This window comes from Pseudophryne corroboree, chromosome 3 (genome assembly GCF_028390025.1).
Source record: "Pseudophryne corroboree isolate aPseCor3 chromosome 3, aPseCor3.hap2, whole genome shotgun sequence".
In the NCBI taxonomy this organism is placed as follows: domain Eukaryota; kingdom Metazoa; phylum Chordata; class Amphibia; order Anura; family Myobatrachidae; genus Pseudophryne; species Pseudophryne corroboree.
Genome location: NC_086446.1, coordinates 31,160,063 through 31,182,492, shown reverse-complemented (window position 1 = coordinate 31,182,492; position 22,430 = coordinate 31,160,063). Strand labels below are relative to the sequence as shown.

Below are 22,430 nucleotides of genomic sequence, written 5' to 3'. Positions count from 1 at the left end.
GACTACGAGAAATAGAATTATCGGTAAGTAAATTCTTATTTTCTAAGTCTCTACCGCAGTCTCTTTTCATACACTCTCCTCTGTCAGTACAAATTATTTGCAGTCCGAACTGCTATTGACCATCATTTTCAGTGCCTTCATGTGTCTTCTTATTCCTGTAGCTTGGGTTGTGCGTCTGGCGTAACTCATGATGTTTTGGCTAATTGTGGTGCGGATGTTGCTGAATGAGATCAGCACCCAGTAACCTAAAAAGTCATATATCCGGATGAGTCACTTATGCTGTTGTAAATATAGCACTTGGGGAGAGATATAGCAAACCACCTCAAAAGGAAACGTGGAGCTAATTCACATGGCATCCAATCTGTTTGTAGCTATTATTTATATTGTACATTCCAAAAAATGACGGTTTTGATCTGATTGGTTTCTTTGGGTAACATCTCCACTTTGACTTTTCAGGAGGTTGGGTAAATGTCATTGGTGCTCTGACTTGCAAGTTGCTGGCAGTTCTTGGCAAATACAGAACTTGGTTATAACACTCTAGATCACAGGTTCTCAAACTCGGTCCTCAGGACCCCACACAGTGCATGTTTTGCAGGTCTCCTCACAGAATCACAAGTGAAATAAATAGCTCCACCTGTGGACCTTTTAAAATGTGTCAGTGAGTAATTAATACACCTGTGCACTTGCTGGGTTACCTGCAGAACATGCACCGTGTGGGGTCCTGAGGACCGAGTTTGAGAACCACTGCTCTAGATTACTCAGAACTGTAATAATTCTGCAAATTTTAAATGTATGGGGTTTCTTTCATCATATGTAATCGCTATTGCACATCCTTTCTGGAAGCCTGAAGGCAGCAGTATTTTACTTACGCGTTTCAGCTTTAATTTTATGCCTAGACAATGGTTTAGTACTTTAGAGCACATATATGCTCTCTCTTAGCCACATATTTTTGTGGTGTAGAAAAGTTAGCGTCACCGCACACTTCACAATTTATAATCAGCTGTAAATATAGGACTGTTTAAAACGTTAATGATTTGTATCTTCTACCTTGAGACATCTTGACTTTTACTCATTTGACGGAATTTCTGTTTTATTCCCAGCAAAAGGAGGTAATGGCAGGAATATCTTGGAGGAACACCTTGTTTTATCTGCATATTGTGACATAGAAGACAACAGCATCACATGGGACTCTCTGGAAGGGAACTCTATTACCCCAAATATATATCCAATGTGTCACCCTGCAGAAATGTCATCTGATCCCGCTTATCATAAATGTTTTCCTAATAATTCAGATATTACACATATTACAGCTCTAAGAGCAGACAAAATATGTACTTCTTTAGAATGTTTTACACAGAACATAAAGTGTATAACCCATCAGCCAGCTAAGACAGGTGAGAAACAGTTTCCTTGTACTGATCAATCACATCTTGTTAAACATCAGAGAAGTCACTCAGGTGAGAAACCATTTCCATGTTCTAAATGTGTGAAATGTTATACACACAAGTCACTTCTTGTTAGACATGAGAGATGTCACACTGGTGAGAGGCCATTTCAGTGTTCTGAATGTGGGAAATGTTTTACACAGAAATCAAATCTTGTTAAACATAAGAGACTTCACACAGGTGAGAAGCCATTTCTGTGCCCTAAATGTGGGAAATGTTTTACACAGAAATCATATCTTGTTAAACATGAGAGACTTCACACAGGTGAGAAACGTTTTCCATGTTCAGAGTGTGGAAAACGTTTTGCAGAAAAATCAGCTCTTGTTACACATGAAAGAATTCACACAGGGGAGAAGCCATTTACATGTTCTGAGTGTGGGAAATGTTTTTCAGATAAATCAGCTCTTGTTACACATGAAAGAATACACACAGGAGAGAAACCGTTTATATGTTTTGAGTGTGGGAAATGTTTTACACATAAATTATCTCTTGTTACACATCAGAGACATCATACAGGTGAGAAGCCATTTACATGTTTTCATTGTGGAAGATGTTTTACACACAAATCAGTTTTTATAACACATCAGAAAATTCACACAGGTGAGAGGCCATTTCCATGCTCTGAGTGTGAGAAATGTTTTACACAGAGATCACATCTTGTTATACATCAAAGAAGTCACACAGGGGAGAAGCCATTTTACTGCTCTGAGTGCGGAAAATGTTTTTTAGATAGATCAGCTCTTAGTAGACATGAGCGATTTCACACAGGTGAGAAGCCATTTCCATGCTCTGAGTGCGGGAAGTGTTTTACACAGAAATCAGATCTGGTTAAACATCAGAGAACTCACACAGGTGAGAAGCCGTTTTCATGCTTTAAGTGTGGAAACTGTTTTTCAGACAGATCAGCTCTTGTTAGACATGAGCGAATTCACACAGATCAAAGGTAATTTCAAAGCTCTGAGTATTGGAAATGTTTTACAGATAAATCACATCTTGTTACACATCAGAGACATCATGCAGTAGAATAGCAATTTGTGTGAATTGTTGAGTTTTGGTAATGTAAATATTCTGAAAGTTGAAAATGTTCTGTACACAAAATGAAATCTTGCTTTACGTCGGAGACTTCAAATAGGTGAAACAATATTTCTGTGTGCTCATATAGATGAAAAAATAAGAAATTTGCCGCTATAATAAAAATATTCACTGAGGTACTTCCAGAATTGGTAATCTTTTCTATAAATTAGGCTTTATTCTTGCAGATTCTTTCCTGTGTGTGTATGTATGTATGTATGTATGTATGTGTGTGTGTGTGTGTGTGTATATATATATATATATGTGTATATATATATATATATATATATATATATATATATATATATATAAAATATACACGAAGGGTCTCTTTTGTGATCAACTTATACAGACTAGTAATTAAGCAAGGCATATAAATATGTATATGTACACCTGCTGGAAGTTTGCTTTACTTATGTGTTAGGCATGTGTTTGTACTCAATGAAGAAGTAGCATATCCCAATATGTACTAGAGATTCATGGCTAAATGGGCCTGGATTGATCTGGGATTAATACCTGTGTATCGATAAGGCATGTGCCACTTCCTCAAGGGCCTTCCATCCACAGCTATCTAGCAAAACTTCATCAAGGAGATCTTCTGTCTCCATAGTTACCCAGAAGAAATAAGTTTGTGGCAAAATTCTGGATATATAGCTCTTCAAATCTGGCTCAATTTGTCTTTCGCATACTGGCTCCAATCCAATGGACAGGCCAAACTAGTCAATGAAGATGTGGAATCATTGCTCCAAATTTATCCTCAGCTCGAGACAGCCCAAAGTTGCTTCTTTGTCAGCGTCCAGGACCTTACAATATGAGTGGTAGAGTGGTCTTATAAGTGAAGCGAAGAATGTCTTTTCTTATTTTTAAACATTGCATTTACCTTAGTAAAACCTATAGATAGATCAGTAGGAACAGCGCTTCAGATAGGATAGTATGAATAAACTATTTAGCAACAGCAGCAACATTTCAGATGTACTTAGGATCCTTTATCAAGCTGCGCACTTGGCAATGATAATGATATGGAAAGTTGAAGCTTGTGTCTAAAAAATGTACACCCAGCTACTCTGACATCTGCTCCCAGTGAAGGTGTCACCAGGCATTGAAGAACGTTAAGCTATCTATAACTGATACTAGTGGACCTTTTTGAAGTTCCGACATTCGCCTAAACTTGCAATTGAGACTTTCTCTAACGTCCTAGTGGATGCTGGGGACTCCGTCAGGACCATGGGGAATAGCGGCTCCGCAGGAGACAGGGCACAAAAAAGTAAGCTTTTAGGATCACATGGTGTGTACTGGCTCCTCCCCCTATGACCCTCCTTCAAGCCTCAGTTAGGTTTTTGTGCCCGTCCGAGCAGGGTGCAATCTAGGTGGCTCTCATAAAGAGCTGCTTAGAAAAAGTTTTTAGGTTTCTTATTTTCAGTGAGTCCTGCTGGCAACAGGCTCACTGCTACGAGGGACTTAGGGGAGAGAAGTGAACTCACCTGCGTGCAGGATGGATTTGCTTCTTAGGCTACTGGGCACCATTAGCTCCAGAGGGATCGAACACAGGCCCAGCCATGGAGTCCGGTCCCGGAGCCGTGCCGCCGACCCCCCTTGCAGATGCCGAAGTTGAAGAGGTCCAGAGGTCCGGAAACAGGCGGCAGAAGACTTTCAGTCTTCATAAGGTAGCGCACAGCACTGCAGCTGTGCGCCATTGTTGTCGGCACACTTCACACCAGCGGTCACTGAGGGTGCAGGGCGCTGAGGGGGGCGCCCTGGGCAGCAATGTATAATACCTTTTTCTATGGCTAAAATACATCACATATAGCCCTTGGGGCTATATGGATGTATTTAACCCCTGCCAGATATCGCAAACTCCGGGAGAAGAGCCCGCCGTTTTAGGGGGCGGGGCCTATTCTCCTCAGCACACAGCGCCATTTTTCTGCTCAGCTCCGCTGAGAGGAAGGCTCCCAGGACTCTCCCCTGCACTGCACTACAGAAACAGGGTAAAACAGAGAAGGGGGGCATATTTTGGCGATATTTTTATATATAAAGCGCATATAACAGAAACAACACCTTTTAGGGTTGTTTATATACATTTTATAGCGCTTTGGTGTGTGCTGGCAAACTCTCCCTCTGTCTCCCCAAAGGGCTAGTGGGGTCCTGTCTTCGATAAGAGCATTCCCTGTGTGTCTGCTGTGTGTCGGTACGTGTGTGTCGACATGTATGAGGACGATGTTGGTGTGGAGGCGGAGCAATTGCCGGTAATGGTGATGTCACCCCCTAGGGAGTCGACACCGGAATGGATGGCTTTAATTATGGAATTACGTGATAATGTTAGCACGCTGCAAAAGTCAGTTGACGACATGAGACGGCCGGAAAACCAGTTAGTACCTGCTCAGGCGTCTCAGGCACCGTCAGGGGCTGTAAAACGTCCCTTACCTCAGTCAGTCGACACAGGTACCGACACAGATGAATCTAGTGTCGATGGTGAAGAAATAAACGTATTTTCCAATAGGGCCACACGTTATATGATCACGGCAATGAAGGAGGCTTTGCATATCTCTGATACTGCAGGTACCTCAAAGGGGGGTATTATGTGGGGTGTGAAAAAACTACCTGTAGCTTTTCCAGAATCAGAGGAATTGAATGACGTGTGTGATGAAGCGTGGGTTAACCCAGATAGAAAACTGCTAATTTCTAAGAAGTTATTGGCATTATACCCTTTCCCACCAGAGGTTAGGGCGCGCTGGGAAACACCCCCTAGGGTGGATAAGGCGCTCACACGTTTATCAGAACAAGTGGCGTTGCTGTCTCCTGATACGGCCGCCCTCAAGGATCCAGCTGATAGGAGGCTGGAAACTACCCTGAAGAGTATATACACTCATACTGGTGTTATACTGCGACCAGCAATAGCCTCAGCCTGGATGTGCAGTGCTTGGGTGGTGTGGTCGGATTCCCTGACTGAAAATATTGATACCCTGGATAGGGACAGTATTTTATTGACTATAGAGCAATTAAAGGACGCGTTTCTTTATATGCGAGATGCTCAGAGGGATATTTGCACTCTGGCATCGAGAGTAAGTGCGATGTCCATATCTGCCAGAAGAAGTTTATGGACGCGACAGTGGTCAGGTGATGCGGATTCCAAACGGCATATGGAAGTATTGCCGTATAAAGGAGAGGAATTATTTGGGGTCGGTCTATCAGATCTGGTGGCCACGGCAACAGCCGGAAAATCCACTTTTTTACCTCAGGTCACCTCCCAACAAAAAAAGACACCGTCTTTTCAGCCGCAGTCCTTTCGTTCCTATAAGAACAAGCGGGCAAAAGGACAGTCATATTTGCCCAGAGGCAAAGGAAAGGGTAAGAGGTTGCAGCAAGCAACTACTTCCCAAGAACAGAAGCCCTCCCCGGCTTCTACAAAGCCCTCATCATGACGCTGGGGCTGTGCAAGCGGACTCGGGGGCGGTGGGGGGTCGACTAAAGATTTTCAGCACACAGTGGGCTCGCTCACAGGTGGACCCTTGGATCCTGCAGGTAGTATCTCAGGGTTACAAGTTGGAATTCGAAAAGTCTCCCCCTCGCCGGTTCCTAAAGTCTGCTTTACCAACGTCTCCCTCAGAAAGGGCGACGGTATTGGAAGCCATTCACAAGCTGTATTCTCAGCAGGTGATAGTCAAGGTACCCCTCCTACAACAGGAAAAGGGGTATTATTCCACACTATTTGTGGTACCGAAGCCGGATGGTTCGGTAAGACCTATTCTAAATCTGAAATCCTTGAACCTGTACATACAGAAATTCAAGTTCAAGATGGAGTCACTCAGAGCAGTGATAGCGAATCTGGAAGAAGGGGACTTCATGGTGTCCCTGGACATAAAAGATGCTTATCTGCATGTCCCAATTTACCCTTCACACCAAGGGTATCTCAGGTTCGTGATACAAAACTGTCATTATCAGTTTCAAACGCTGCCGTTTGGTTTGTCCACGGCACCTCGGGTCTTTACCAAGGTAATGGCCGAAATGATGGTTCTTCTACGAAGAAAAGGCGTATTAATTATCCCTTACTTGGACGATCTCCTGATAAGGGCAAGGTCCAGAGAACAGCTGGAAGTCGGAGTAGCACTAACCCAAGTAGTGCTTCAACAACACGGGTGGATTCTGAATCTTCCAAAATCTCAATTGACCCCGACGACACGTCTGTTGTTCCTGGGAATGATTCTGGACACTGTTCAGAAAAAGGTGTTTCTCCCGGAGGAGAAAGCAAGGGAGTTATCCGAACTTGTCAGGAACCTCCTAAAACCAGGAAATGTGTCAGTACATCAATGCACAAGAGTCCTGGGAAAGATGGTGGCTTCTTACGAAGCAATTCCATTCGGCAGATTCCACGCACGAATATTTCAGTGGGATCTGCTGGACAAATGGTCCGGATCGCATCTGCACATGCATCAGCGGATAACACTGTCACCAAGAACAAGGGTGTCTCTTCTGTGGTGGTTGCAGAGTGCCCATCTGTTAGAGGGCCGCAGATTCGGCATACAGGACTGGGTCCTGGTGACTACGGATGCCAGCCTACGAGGCTGGGGAGCAGTCACACAGGGAAGAAACTTCCAGGGCGTGTGGTCAAACCTGGAGACGTCTCTTCACATAAATATACTGGAGCTAAGAGCGATCTACAATGCGCTAAGCTTGGCAAAACCACTGCTTCAGGGTCAGCCGGTGTTGATCCAGTCGGACAACATCACGGCAGTCGCCCACGAAAACAGACAGGGCGGCACAAGAAGCAGGAGAGCAATGACAGAGGCTGCAAGGATTCTTCGCTGGGCGGAAAATCATGTGATAGCACTGTCAGCAGTGTTCATTCCGGGAGTGGACAACTGGGAAGCAGACTTCCTCAGCAGACACGACCTCCACCCGGGAGAGTGGGGACTTCATCCAGAAGTCTTCCACATGATTGTGAACCGTTGGGAAAAACCAAAGGTGGACATGATGGCGTCTCGCCTCAACAAGAAACTGGACAGATATTGCGCCAGGTCAAGAGACCCTCAGGCAATAGCTGTGGACGCTCTGGTAACACCGTGGGTGTACCAGTCCCTGTATGTGTTTCCTCCTCTGCCTCTCATACCAAAGGTACTGAGAATTATACGGCAAAAGGGAGTAAGAACAATACTCGTGGCTCCGGATTGGCCAAGGAGAACTTGGTACCCGGAACTTCAAGAGATGCTCACGGAAGAGCCGTGGCCTCTACCTTTAAGAAGGGATCTGCTTCAGCAGGGACCTTGTATGTTCCAAGACTTACCGCGACTGCGTTTGACGGCATGGCGGTTGAACGCCGGATTCTAAAAGAAAAGGGCATTCCAGAGGAAGTTATTCCTACCTTGATTAAAGCCAGGAAGGAAGTGACCGCACAACATTATCACCGCATTTGGAGAAAATATGTTGCGTGGTGTGAGGCCAAGAAGGCCCCAACGGAAGAATTTCAATTGGGTCGATTCCTACATTTCCTGCAGGCAGGATTGTCTATGGGCCTCAAATTGGGGTCTATTAAGGTTCAAATTTCGGCCTTATCGATTTTCTTCCAGAAAGAATTGGCTTCAGTGCCTGAAGTACAAACTTTTGTCAAAGGTGTACTACATATACAGCCCCCGATTGTGCCTCCAGTGGCACCGTGGGATCTAAACGTAGTTTTGGATTTTCTCAAATCCCATTGGTTTGAGCCACTCAAATCGGTAGATTTGAAGTATCTTACATGGAAAGTAACCATGCTACTGGCCCTGGCTTCAGCCAGGAGAGTATCAGAGTTGGCGGCTTTATCGTACAAAAGCCCATATCTGATTTTCCATTCGGACAGGGCAGAACTGCGGACACGTCCTCATTTTCTCCCTAAGGTGGTTTCGGCTTTTCACTTGAACCAGCCTATTGTGGTGCCTGCGGCTACTAGCGACTTGGAGGACTCCAAGTTGCTGGACGTTGTCAGAGCATTGAAAATATATATTTCAAGGACGGCTGGAGTCAGAAAATCTGACTCGCTGTTTATCCTGTATGCACCCAACAAGATGGGTGCTCCTGCGTCTAAGCAGACGATTGCTCGTTGGATCTGTAGCACAATCCAACTTGCACATTCTGTGGCAGGCCTGCCACAGCCTAAATCTGTAAATGCCCACTCCACAAGGAAGGTGGGTTCATCTTGGGCGGCTGCCCGAGGGGTCTCGGCATTACAACTTTGCCGAGCAGCTACGTGGTCAGGGGAGAACACGTTTGTAAAATTCTACAAATTTGATACTCTGGCTAAAGAGGACCTGGAGTTCTCTCATTCGGTGCTGCAGAGTCATCCGCACTCTCCCGCCCGTTTGGGAGCTTTGGTATAATCCCCATGGTCCTGACGGAGTCCCCAGCATCCACTAGGACGTTAGAGAAAATAAGAATTTACTTACCGATAATTCTATTTCTCATAGTCCGTAGTGGATGCTGGGCGCCCATCCCAAGTGCGGATTGTCTGCAATACTTGTACATAGTTATTGTTACAAAAATCGGGTTATTATTGTTGTGAGCCATCTTTTCAGAGGCTACTTCGTTATTATCATACTGTTAACTGGGTTCAAATCACAAGTTGTACGGTGTGATTGGTGTGGCTGGTATGAGTCTTACCCGGGATTCAAGATCCTTCCTTATTGTGTACGCTCGTCCGGGCACAGTACCTAACTGAGGCTTGGAGGAGGGTCATAGGGGGAGGAGCCAGTACACACCATGTGATCCTAAAAGCTTACTTTTTTGTGCCCTGTCTCCTGCGGAGCCGCTATTCCCCATGGTCCTGACGGAGTCCCCAGCATCCACTACGGACTATGAGAAATAGAATTATCGGTAAGTAAATTCTTATTTTTTCAAGTCGACAGCGGTGTTATTACAACAGGGGTCTGGACCATTGCAACCATGTGTTTGGTTTCCATATCATTATCCTCAAGTGCCTCATATTGAGTACATTTTGGCCTAGTCAGTAGACTCTGTGTTGCACCTTGGACAACTGAAGGTGAGATACAAAATCACGGTATGAAGGACACACTCTCATAATGATATTTTAATGCTGGGTTTCTTATGTATTTTTATAATGTCCTTGTATTCTTATCACACAGTAGGGGTCTAATAGATCTGGTTTCTCTCCACTATAATAATGCTAGTACCAAATTTAGTTTAATTTAAACAATGCTAAAGACAGTGTGACATCAGGACCATGTAGTCCAAGCCAATGAATCTATATCAAACAAGGGTATGTGGCATACACTATTGGCTGTCACATGCCTGGCTGCTGGGCCCCGTTACTGTAATTGGTGATGTTACTATCAGCTGTCACATGCCTGACTGGCAGTCTCCATTACTGTACCAGGTGCTGTTGATATTGGCTGTCACATGCCTGACTGGAATTCCCTGTTACTGTACCTGGCGTGCTATCAACTGTCGCTTGCCTGACTGGCAGTACCCATTACTGTACCCTGTGCTGTCACTATATGGTGTAACATCTCTCCTAGGCTTTCAGGAAGTGTTCCATGTGGTATTGCTTCCAAAGATTTGTTTTTCCCTCCTGGAGCCTTTAGGACATGGGTGCCGCCATCTTGCCTGCAATCAGCTGACTGCTTCCCAAACAATCTCTGACCTGGTCCCCTGCACATGACTCGTGTGACCTATCAGCAGCCAGGGTGCCCTTCTAAGTCTTTCCCTGGCCATGGTCTTTCAACAGAACAACTCCTGTAGCATGCTTACTACAGTTCCTGCTTATAGTTCCTGAGTGTGGCTCCACAGTCCAGTGTGGTCCATCTGCTGCCGTGTTGCTCCCAGCACTAGTCACTACTGTTTGCTGCTCTGCACAGGTTCCAGTGTGCTCCCAGCACCAATCATTACTGCTCAACACTCTCCACAGTTTCCATTGTTCTCCTGTGGTAGTCTCAGCGCCAGTCATTACCACTGGGTGCTCTACACAGTTTCAAATGTGTTCCTGAGATAGTCCCAGTGCCAGTCTACTGCATACTCTCCAGTTTCCAGTGTGTTCCTGTGATCCACCCAGTGCCAGTCACTACTACTGCATGCTCTCCAGTTCCAGTGTGTTCCTGTGATCCACCCAGTGCCAGTCACTACTACTGCATACTCTCCAGTTTCCAGTGTGTTCCTGTGATACACCCAGCGCCAGTCACTACTACTGCATGCTCTCCACAGTTTCCAGTGTGTTCCTGTGATATACCCAGCGCGAGTCAGTACTACTGCATGTTCTCCAGTTTTCAGTGTGTTCCTGTGATACACCCAGTGCCAGTCACTCCTACTGCATGTTCTCCACAGTTTCCACTGTGTTCCTGTGATACACCCAGCGTGAGTCAGTATTATTGCATGCTCTTCACAGTTTCCATTGTGTCCTGAGATAGTCCCAGTGCCAGTCTACTGCATACTCTCCAGTTTCTAGTGTGTTCCTGTGATCCACCCAGTGCCAGTCAGTACTACTGCATGCTCTCCACAGTTTCTAGTGTGTTCCTGAGATAGTCCCAGTGCCAGTCTTCTGCATACTCTCCAGTTTCCAGTGTGTTCCTGTGATCCACCCAGTGCCAGTCACTACTATTGCATGCTCTCCACAGTTTCCAGTGTGTCCTGAGATAGTCCCAGTGCCAGTCTACTGCATACTCTCCAGTTTCCAGTGTGTTCCTGTGATATACCCAGCGCGAGTCAGTACTACTGCATACTCTCCAGTTTCCAGTGTGTTCCTGAGATAGTCCCAGTGCCAGTCTTCTGCATACTCCCCAGTTTCCAGTGTGTTCCTGTGATATACCCAGCGCGAGTCAGTACTATTGCATGCTCTCCACAGTTTCCAGTGTATCCTGAGATAGTCCCAGTGCCAGTCTACTGCATACTCTCCAGTTTCCAGTGTGTTCCTGTGATACACCCAGCGCCAGTCACTACTACTGCATACTCTCCAAATTCCAGTGTGTTCCTGTGATCCACCCAGTGCCAGTCACTACTACTGCATACTCTCCAGTTTCCAGTGTGTTCCTGTGATATAACCAGTGCAAGTCAGTACTACTGCATGTTCTCCAGTTTCCAGTGTGTTTCTGTGATACACCCAGTGCCAGTCACTACTACTGCATGCTCTCCAGTTTCCAGTGTGTTCCTGTGATACACCCAGCGCCAGTCACTACTACTGCATACTCTCCAGTTTCCAGTGTGTTCCTGTGATACACCCAGCGTGAGTCAGTATTATTGCATGCTCTCCACAGTTTCCAGTGTGTTCCTGTGATATACCCAGCGCGAGTCAGTACTACTGCATGTTCTCCAGTTTCCAGTGTGTTCCTGTGCTACACCCAGCATGAGTCATTATTATTGCATGCTCTCCAGTTTCCAGTGTGTTCCTGTGATATACCCAGCGCGAGTCAGTACTACTGCATGTTCTCCAGTTTCCAGTGTGTTCCTGTGATACACCCAGCGTGAGTCAGTATTATTGCATGCTCTCCACAGTTTCCAGTGTGTTCCTGTGATACACCCAGCGTGAGTCAGTATTATTGCATGCTCTCCACAGTTTCCAGTGTGTTCCTGTGATACACCCAGTGCCAGTCACTACTACTGCATGCTCTCCAGTTTCCACTGTGTTCCTGTGATACACCCAGTGTGAGTCAGTATTATTGCATGCTCTCCTGTTTCCAGTGTGTCCTGAGATAGTCCCAGTGCCAGTCTACTGCATACTCTCCAGTTTCCAGTGTGTTCCTGTGATCCAACCAGTGCCAGTCACTACTACTACATGTTCTCCACAGTTTCCAGTGTGTTCCTGTGATATACCCAGCGCGAGTCAGTACTACTGCATGTTCTCCAGTTTTCAGTGTGTTCCTGTGATACACCCAGTGCCAGTCACTCCTACTGCATGTTCTCCACAGTTTCCACTGTGTTCCTGTGATACACCCAGCGTGAGTCAGTATTATTGCATGCTCTCCACAGTTTCAAGTGTGTTCCTGTGATATACCCAGCGCAAGTCAGTACTACTGCATGTTCACCACAGTTTCCAGTGTGTTCCTGTGATACAACCAGCGTGAGTCAGTATTATTGCATGCTCTCCAGTTTCCAGTGTGTTCCTGTGATACACCCAGCGCCAGTCACTACTACTGCATACTCTCCAGTTTCCAGTGTGTTCCTGTGATCCACCCAGTGCCAGTCAGTACTACTGCATACTCTCCACAGTTTCCAGTGTGTTCCTGAGATAGTCCCAGTGCCAGTCTTCTGCATACTCTCCAGTTTCCAGTGTGTTCCTGTGATCCACCCAGTGCCAGTCACTACTATTGCATGCTCTCCACAGTTTCCAGTGTGTCCTGAGATAGTCCCAGTGCCAGTCTACTGCATACTCTCCAGTTTCCAGTGTGTTCCTGTGATATACCCAGCGCGAGTCAGTACTACTGCATACTCTCCAGTTTCCAGTGTGTTCCTGAGATAGTCCCAGTGCCAGTCTTCTGCATACTCCCCAGTTTCCAGTGTGTTCCTGTGATATACCCAGCGCGAGTCAGTACTATTGCATGCTCTCCACAGTTTCCAGTGTATCCTGAGATAGTCCCAGTGCCAGTCTACTGCATACTCTCCAGTTTCCAGTGTGTTCCTGTGATCCACCCAGTGCCCGTCACTACTACTGCATGTTCTCCAGTTTCCAGTGTGTTCCTGTGATACACCCAGCGCCAGTCACTACTACTGCATACTCTCCAAATTCCAGTGTGTTCCTGTGATCCACCCAGTGCCAGTCACTACTACTGCATACTCTCCAGTTTCCAGTGTGTTCCTGTGATATAACCAGTGCAAGTAAGTACTACTGCATGTTCTCCAGTTTCCAGTGTGTTTCTGTGATACACCCAGTGCCAGTCACTACTACTGCATGCTCTCCAGTTTCCAGTGTGTTCCTGTGATACACCCAGCGCCAGTCACTACTACTGCATACTCTCCACAGTTTCCAGTGTGTTCCTGTGATACACCCAGCGTGAGTCAGTATTATTGCATGCTCTCCACAGTTTCCAGTGTGCTCCTGTGATATACCCAGCGCGAGTCAGTACTACTGCATGTTCTCCAGTTTCCAGTGTGTTCCTGTGCTACACCCAGCGTGAGTCATTATTATTGCATGCTCTCCACAGTTTCCAGTGTGTTCCTGTGATATACCCAGCGCGAGTCAGTACTACTGCATGTTCTCCAGTTTCCAGTGTGTTCCTGTGATACACCCAGCGTGAGTCAGTATTATTGCATGCTCTCCACAGTTTCCAGTGTGTTCCTGTGATACACCCAGCGTGAGTCAGTATTATTGCATGCTCTCCACAGTTTCCAGTGTGTTCCTGTGATACACCCAGTGCCAGTCACTACTACTGCATGCTCTCCAGTTTCCACTGTGTTCCTGTGATACACCCAGTGTGAGTCAGTATTATTGCATGCTCTCCTGTTTCCAGTGTGTCCTGAGATAGTCCCAGTGCCAGTCTACGGCATACTCTCCAGTTTCCAGTGTGTTCCTGTGATCCAACCAGTGCCAGTCACTACTACTACATGTTCTCCACAGTTTCCAGTGTGTTCCTGTGATATACCCAGCGCGAGTCAGTACTACTGCATGTTCTCCAGTTTTCAGTGTGTTCCTGTGATACACCCAGTGCCAGTCACTCCTACTGCATGTTCTCCACAGTTTCCACTGTGTTCCTGTGATACACCCAGCGTGAGTCAGTATTATTGCATGCTCTCCACAGTTTCAAGTGTGTTCCTGTGATATACCCAGCGCAAGTCAGTACTACTGCATGTTCTCCACAGTTTCCAGTGTGTTCCTGTGATACAACCAGCGTGAGTCAGTATTATTGCATGCTCTCCACAGTTTCCAGTGTGTTCCTGTGATACACCCAGGAACAGATAACTGTACAGGAGTTGCTTCAGTAGTGTCCTCTTTTTGCGTATTTTATGTGGTAAAACATCAAACCACAGTATTATTTCTTTTAAACGTTTTTCAACTGGAACCGGCTTCAATAACAAGGTGTCAGAAGGAAACTTAGGAGTCATTCCGAGTTGATCGCTCGCTGACGTTTTTCGCAGCGCATTGAACAGGTTACTACTGCGCATGTGTATGCACCGCAATGCGCAGGCGCGTCATACGAGTACAAAGCGGATAGTTGCTGTGGTGATGGATGTAACGAAGAATCCATTCGCACAGCCGATCGCAAGAAGATTAACAGGAAGAAGGCGTTTGTGGGTGTCAACTGACCGTTTTCTGGGAGTGGTGCGGCGAACGCAGGCGTGTCCAGGCGTTTGGAGGGCGGATGTCTGACGTAATTCCGGGACCTGCAACGCTGGATTGATCGCACTGTGTAAGTAACTCTTACCCTGGTCTTGTTCTACACAAAACTTTTTTTGCAAAGTCGGGCTGCACAAGCGATCGCAGCCCTGCTATGCAAAAATACACTCCCCCATAAGCGGCGTCTAGTTGATCGCATGGGCTGCAAAAAGTTGCAGCGTGCGATCAACTCGGAATGACCCCCTTTATCATGAGATGTGCTGTTCTTGAAGGTGTTGGAAAGTCACCTGTAACAATAAGCATTAAGTTGATAGGAGCCAATGGTAGCTGGATTGTGTAAATACTTTTTGTACGAGTTAAAGCAGAAGAACTTTGAGATTGCACTCGCTGTCATTTGTATTGAGATAGTTGATCTTGAATTACCACATACTGTTCCACAATAAACTTCTCATATTATGAAATTGATATATACCCTATCATAGGGGCAAGAGGAAATGCTAGTTACATCGTCAACAGTGACTTTTGGTATTGAGGTTAAATAACCTTAGAAAACCTTCAGGTAGGATCCGGTCTCTAGGTCGACAGTAGGTAGGATTGCAATGTTTAGGTCGACTACTATTGGTCAACAGTAATTAGGTGGACAGGGTCTTTAGGTTGGCATGTTCTAGGTTGACAGGTCAAATGGTCGTCATGAGTTTAAAAAAAAATAGATTTTTTTGAACTTTTTCATACTTAACGATCCACACGGACTACGATTGGGAATAGTAACCTGTGCCGAGCGAAGCGGCAGCAGAGGGGACACGGTGCATTAATTGGGGTTCCCGATCACTGTACGGAGAAAACAACACCAAAAAACATAAAAAATGAATGTCGACCTTTTGACCTGTTGACCAAGACCATATCGACCTAAACACCCTGTCGACCTACTTACTGTCCACCAATAGTGGTTGACCTAAACATTGTCAACCTACTTACCATCGACCTTACATACCTCACCCCCCAAGTAGGTCTTAATAGAGACACATTTATGGGACATAATAAATAAAAACCATACCAATCTATAGTTAGGGCTTCAGCAATTCATATAGCGTCTAGAATTAAGAGAAAGGAGGCCTAAACGCAGAAGGACTTAGAATTCCAACTCCTGTGTCTAGAAGATCAACATAAGCATCCGGAATATTGCATCACTCCTGGCCAGGAAGGTATGGAGTAGGTTGGTCAGAAATGCTACCATGGTTCTTTTTAGCTCTCACGGTGAAAATGACGAAAACCTGTGGACATTTTGAAAGCTCATGCAGACTATTCTGCCAACCTTTTTACTCAGAAAGGTTATTCCAACACTCCCGAGCCCACAACTACTATTTTTGCTTTGCTGTCTGGTCTATCAGTCCTTGGACTTGATTCTCAAGCACCGATGGAGGTTGAAGTCAGGTGGATACTCTAATCATGTCTACTCAACATTGCAGAGTGTTGGAGATGAGTTCTTCCTACAGTTATTTTCCCTCAGAAATGTAGATTCTTGCAGATCGGACATTTCTTATTTTGATTTTTTTACTTCATTTAATCTTCCCAGGGTTAGGTACCTCTCAATCACCACTGCTAACTACTCTAATGTCTGGGGGTCAGTCTGCAGTGACCAGTGTTGTACACCACGGTCTAATACTCGTATAGCCTGGTCTAGAGCCACCACATCCACTACCCGCTGAGCAGAGGTTTTATTTGGCTGTAGCTAGGCTTTGCTCAGTGTTGCCAATTTCACCAATTGTACCCCTGGAGGTTTAGCCGCCACTCATGAAATTCTTGGACTTTGCTGGAGCCTGTCACCCCAATCCTACTGAGTATAGCCTCCTTTAAGCGGGGAATAGGGGCTGGCATCAGACACCTTTTAGCTGTCTCTGTGACTCCCCTGTGATATAAAGAGCTAATCTGATAGCCCGCTCCTCCCCATTTTAACCGTGCAGCGGTGCATTCAAAGGTGCTCAAATATGCTTCTGTCTACCAAAGAATAAGGAAGTGCTGGCAAATATTAAATATATGTTTTTTTAACTATCACTTGATAAATTACTTCATAGACATCAGCTGGAAACATTCACCAATAATTATAACAATAAAAGTATACAAAAAACATTTGACAATAAAAATACACATATATAGAACGCAATTAGGTAATGTGGGTGTTCAACTAGAGCCGTATGTTTAATTACATCTATATGTAGAGTCTGGTGCCCAGCTTCTAAATCAGCCATTACTTTAAATAAGTCTTCCATTTTCCGCTGCTTCTCCACACTGTGGATAAATTTAGCAGGCTTAATTAACACTTTCTGGTGTGCCAGTTCCACTGACCACTCCACCACAAGTAAACAAACATAACACATTTCCTGGCTTTCCAGCCACATATGTAAAATAACAAAAGCAACCTTGTTTAACCTGCAGAGTACTGCCTTTTACTCACTGATCCAACTGCCAGACTCTGCTTTCTCTTGGGTCCTTTTCTGCGTAGTAGTGTCCAGCAAAGGTCCCTGTTCGGGCATGAAATGAGACAGAAATAACATAGACCGGATAAACTTCACCAGTTTCTTTATTTCTTTGGGGGTAATTCAGACCTGATCGCTTGCTAGCAATTTGTTGCAGCGCTGCAATCAGATAGTTGCCGTCTACAGGGGAGTGTATTTTAGCTGTGCAAGTGTGCGATCGCATGTGCAGCCGCAGTTTCTCAGTTGCCCAGAACTTACTCAGCCACTGCGATCACTTCAGCCTATCCTGGCCCGGAATTGACCTCAGGCACCCGCTGTAAATGCATGCTGTGCATCATGGGAGATGATGTCATGCCGAGGTGACTCACTTCCTGTTTGTCTCCTGTTACTTCCACTTGGTGTCTGGCTCATGCTGAGTAAAGACCTATATTACACTGATGCTGCAAGTGTCGTCCTGAGTTTGTTGTTACACATCTCCATGGTGTCAGAACTGGGATGCCATGGCACAAGGTCTCAGGAGACATGGCTGACAACTGGCTGAGATTTAAAAGGGAATGACACGCATACTCCATAGCAGGCCTTTCAGACAAGTCAAAAAAAGTCCAGGCATACACGCTGCTGAACCTCGCAGGCACCGATGCTGTGGACAAATCAGATGCTTTTGTATACGCTGACGGAGAAGATAGAGCGGATCCTGACATCCTAATTGCAAAGTCTGAATAGATCTGCATGCCAGTAAAGAATGTAATTATGGACAGGAATGTTTTCAACAGCACAAACCAAAAGGGTGACGACACTATACAGTCCTACGTCTCCACGCTAAAGTTGCTGGCAAAGAAGTGCAATTTTGGTATCCTCACAGAGGAGCTCATCCGTGACAGAATCGTATGCGGCACAGCAGCCACAAGGTACGTGCACAGCTGCTGCAGGAGAAGGGCCTCACACTAGAAACTGCCATAAATATCTGTATGTTAAATGAGCAGTCTGAAAAGGGCACAAGGGAACTAAGAAAGGACGCTGAGGTGTGTGTCATGGCGGCCATTCCGCGCCGATCCTCCACGTGTGGGAACTGCGTGGCACAGCACCCTCCCGACAAACCAAGCTGCCCCACATATGATAAACAATGTAATGCATGGGGCAAATGGAATCATGTTGCAAGGTGCTGCCGCTCCAAAGATCAAACTTCCATAAAGCGTCAGTCTGAGTCACACTATAGCCGCTCACCCCGGCGGATTAACCATTTTGTGATAGTGTAGACCACTTGGATGAAAAGAGCTAAATATTTATCAAACTGAGAACAAAAAGCATACGAACAAGGTGGCCATAGTCAAAACAGTCTCAGGAGCAAAGTGCAATGTCATATCCTATAAACAACTACGTGAAATAGAACCAACTGCATAGATAAACCCACAAGACAAGATCAACTTGATAGCTTATGGTGGCCAGATCATCACCACACTGGGTACCACAAAGCTAAAGTTTACTCATGCTGATTTGTTATTCCACATTGTGGATCAAAAGGTTAAACCATTGCGAGGACTCCCTGACAGTATGAAGCTAGGCCTTCTCAAATTGGGGCCTGAGGTGCACGCAATACAGATGACCGTCCTGGAGCTAAAAGACTTTCATGATTTATTTGATTGCAGTACACTTGACAAGCTTCCTGTTGTGTACCATATGAGGATGGATGACTCTATTGTACCTACTGTCTGTGCCCCCCGGAGGGTTCCTATCGCAATAAAAGACAAAATAATTTAAGAAATCCACAGAATGACTCAATTGGGTGTCATTGCCCCCATAGAGGAAGCAACACAGTGGGTGTCCGCCATGGTGGCCGCATCAAAGAAGGATGGGACTGTACGTCTTTGTATTGATCCAGTACACTTGAACAAAGCACTGCTGTGTCCATATCGCCCTCTCAGCACCATCCAGCAAGTGATTGCTGACATGCCAGGTGCCACAGTTTTCAGTACCCTGGACGCAAAGTGCAGATTCTGGCAAATCCCTTTGGACAGAGCTTCGTCCCTGCTCACCGCTTTCATGACCACGATAGGGCGGTATCTCTTCCTTCGCATGCCCTATGGAATCACTACGGGCAGTGAGGTCTTCCAGCGTTGCATGGAGCAACTGTTTGCAGGCTATCCCAGTGAAATCATCATCAATGACATCCTGGTGTGGGGCCGCACCAAGGAAGAACACGACCAGCGACTGCACCAGTTAGTTGAACGGGCCCGTGCTTTGAACCTCAAGCTCAACCCAGACAAATGCAAGTTTAGAGTTACAGAAGTGGCATACGTGGGCCACGTGCTCACTAGTCAAGGCATCAAACCAGATCTGAATAAAATCACTGCCATCCAGCAAATGTCACTTCCGGCTGACCAACAGGCACTGCAGAGCTTCCTAGGGATGACCAACTACCTGTCTAAATTTGTTCCGCAATACAGTGAAACCACAGCACCTTTGCGGCAGCTACTCCATCAGGACTCAGAATGGTGCTGGCTGGACGCACACACAGCTGCTGTTGATCGGTTGAAGACCATGCTGACAAATCCACCGGTCCTGCAATACTTCAACGAGCATGATCTGGTAGTCCTCTCTGCCGACGCTTCACAGAGTGGGCTAGGGGCCTCCAACACCGCAGAACGGTGGCTTTTGCTTCCAGGGCTCTGACACTGAAACCAGGTATGCACAAATTGAGAGACATCTATTGGCACTGGTGTTCGCCTGCAACCATTTCCATGACTTCATCTATGGCCGTCCTGTCACAGTGGAAACCGACCATCATCACCATACTGAAGAAGCCCATCCACTCTGCCTCTTCCCGTATTCAGTGCATGATGCTCAAGCTGCAGTGGTAAAACCTGGATGTCATATATAAGCGAGGTAAAGAAATGTACGTTGCTGATGCTCTGTCTCGAGCCTTCCTTTCGACTACTGACATGAACACTGCTGAGGATGACTATGAGGTCATGGCTGTGGAGGTGCTCCCTACCAAGTGGCTGGAAGAGCTCCATGCTGCTACACTTGCGGATAATCTTTTCCATCATCTCTGCTGTAATTCCCAATTGCTGGCCATCCTCTTCCAAGGAACTGCCGCACTGCCTTTGCTTCTACTGTATGAGAGATGAGCTCACTGTGTCTGATGCTGTCATCCTGCGGGGTCATCGCTTCGTGATTCCGGCTGCCCTTCAGATGTTCTACACCCAGCAGATGCACCAGGGCCATCCCGGCCTGGAGGCTACCAAGCGTAGGGCCCGTGAAACAATGTTCTGGCCCTCCATGTACGGTGACATTGACCGTGCTGTCTCATTTTGTGCACACTGCAATGCCTTGCATCCACACCTGCCACGGGAGCCCATGCTGCTCCATGACATTTCTGATCTTCCGTGGCCCATTCTTGCAGATGATCTATTCGAATGGAGGGGGAAGGAGTACCTGGTACTAGTTGACTCCTATTCAGGAAGGTTCAAGATAAACTACTTTCCCAGCACCACAAGTCACATGGTCATTGCAAAGCTGAAGAGACACTTTGCAGCACATGGCACCCCACAGCAGCTGATCACTAATAATACCATGCAATTTAAGAGTAGAGAGTTCAAGGACTTTGCGAATACATGGGACTTCCAGCACATCACTAGTAGTCCACACTACCCACAGTAAAATGGATTGGCAGAGCGTGCAGTCCGCTCTGCAAAGCACCTAATGGAGAAGTGTTCACGAGATGGATCGGACATATACTTGGCACTGTTAAACTTGGAAACACGCCCCGAGATGGACTTCCATCCCCTGCACAGTGCCTATTATCACGGCGCACACCCGCACAGGAATCCCAATGGCAAAGCAGTGTTATGATTCCAGCACTCCTGACCAGGGGAGATCTTATGACAACGATCAGAGCGCTGGAATGGAATGCAGGTAATGGGAGCAGGAAAGACTAGTTGCCCCTGGTGCCCTAACTCTATTGTCTCACCCGTGCTATCGGAAATCCCTTGCGAGACTATGGTTTCTTGAGCCCCTGGCAGCCACGTTTGAAGGGCGGATTATGTCTGCCCAACTCCGGTGCCCCCCGGTCTTAATGAGAGACAAAGGGAAATCCGAGGCAGGATGATAACAAGAGGACCTCTGACTGACAACAGGCCAGGGGCAACAAGCTAACTAAAAAACCTGAAGTATGTGCGGGAAAACCGCCAGAGAAAAGGACAACCAAAATCCACTTGTCCAATACTCCTACCCAGCACCGCCGGATACCAGAGTGGACCTGTGGAAGCGGAACCCTCCGCAAAATGCTCAAAAACACAAATAATAAATGGTAAAGCGGTCAAGCCGCAACACACGGCAAAGCCGCGACTCACGAACACCACTGGATGTTAAACGGTGATCAGTCAGGACTCCAGGAACAAGATGACTACTTCCGAGTACAGGACTTCTAAAGACTGGAACGACCGGATACAGCAAGACTGGAAACAGACTCTCAGCAGAGACAGCATGCAGGAAGCTATTACCGGCGTCTGTGAGAAGCCCTGAGAGTGCATATGAACAGGAGTCCTCCAATCAGGTGCTGACAGGGCTAATTACCTAAATGCCGTGCAGCTGCCTTGCTGCACAGCCAGGAAACAGGTGCACATTCATTAAAACCTGGACCCAGCAACGGGGAACGCGGTCCGCCAGTGGCGTCCCCGTTGCTAGGGTCCGTGCGGCTCAGTGCGCCCGGCGTCCAGCGTTGCCAGGGAGCCGGCGGCTGTCCGCGTACGGCGTCCCTGTTTGCTAGGCGCCGGGCAGCACCGACGAGCGGACCCCGGCGCCTAACAGTACCCCCCCCCCCTTGAGGAGGGGTCAAGGAACCCCTAAAGCCAGGCTTCCAAGGAAATTCCCGAAAAAATGCCCTCTTGAGCCTTGGGGCATGAAGATCCTTATCCAGAACCCAAGACCTTTCCTCTGGACCATAGCCTCTCCAGTGAACCAGAAAATAAAGCCGGCCCCGGGACAATTTGGAATCGAGAACCTTCTCCACCAGGAACTCCTGTTGTCCTTGTACGTCCACTGGAGATCTTCCCTGAGAGATCTTCCGAGGAAATTTACTGGAAGAAATGTATGGTTTCAACAGGGAGCAATGAAACGTATTTCCAATCCGGAGAGATCTTGGTAAACGTAACAGGAAAGCAACTGGGTTGACTTTTTTTATAATATGAAATGGTC

The 22,430-nt window shown here is 46.5% G+C and overlaps 1 protein-coding gene across 1 annotated transcript in view; it reads left to right on the top strand.

Moving 5' to 3' along the window:
- Nucleotides 1-22,430, top strand: part of LOC135054605 (zinc finger protein 271-like) — a 93,925-nt gene that overhangs the window by 15,905 nt on the left and 55,590 nt on the right. Inside the window, exon 7 of the mRNA XM_063957792.1 lies at nt 1,101-2,377. Coding sequence (XP_063813862.1) covers nt 1,101-2,377 — 1,277 coding nt within the window. The remainder of the gene's footprint in view (nt 1-1,100; nt 2,378-22,430) is intronic.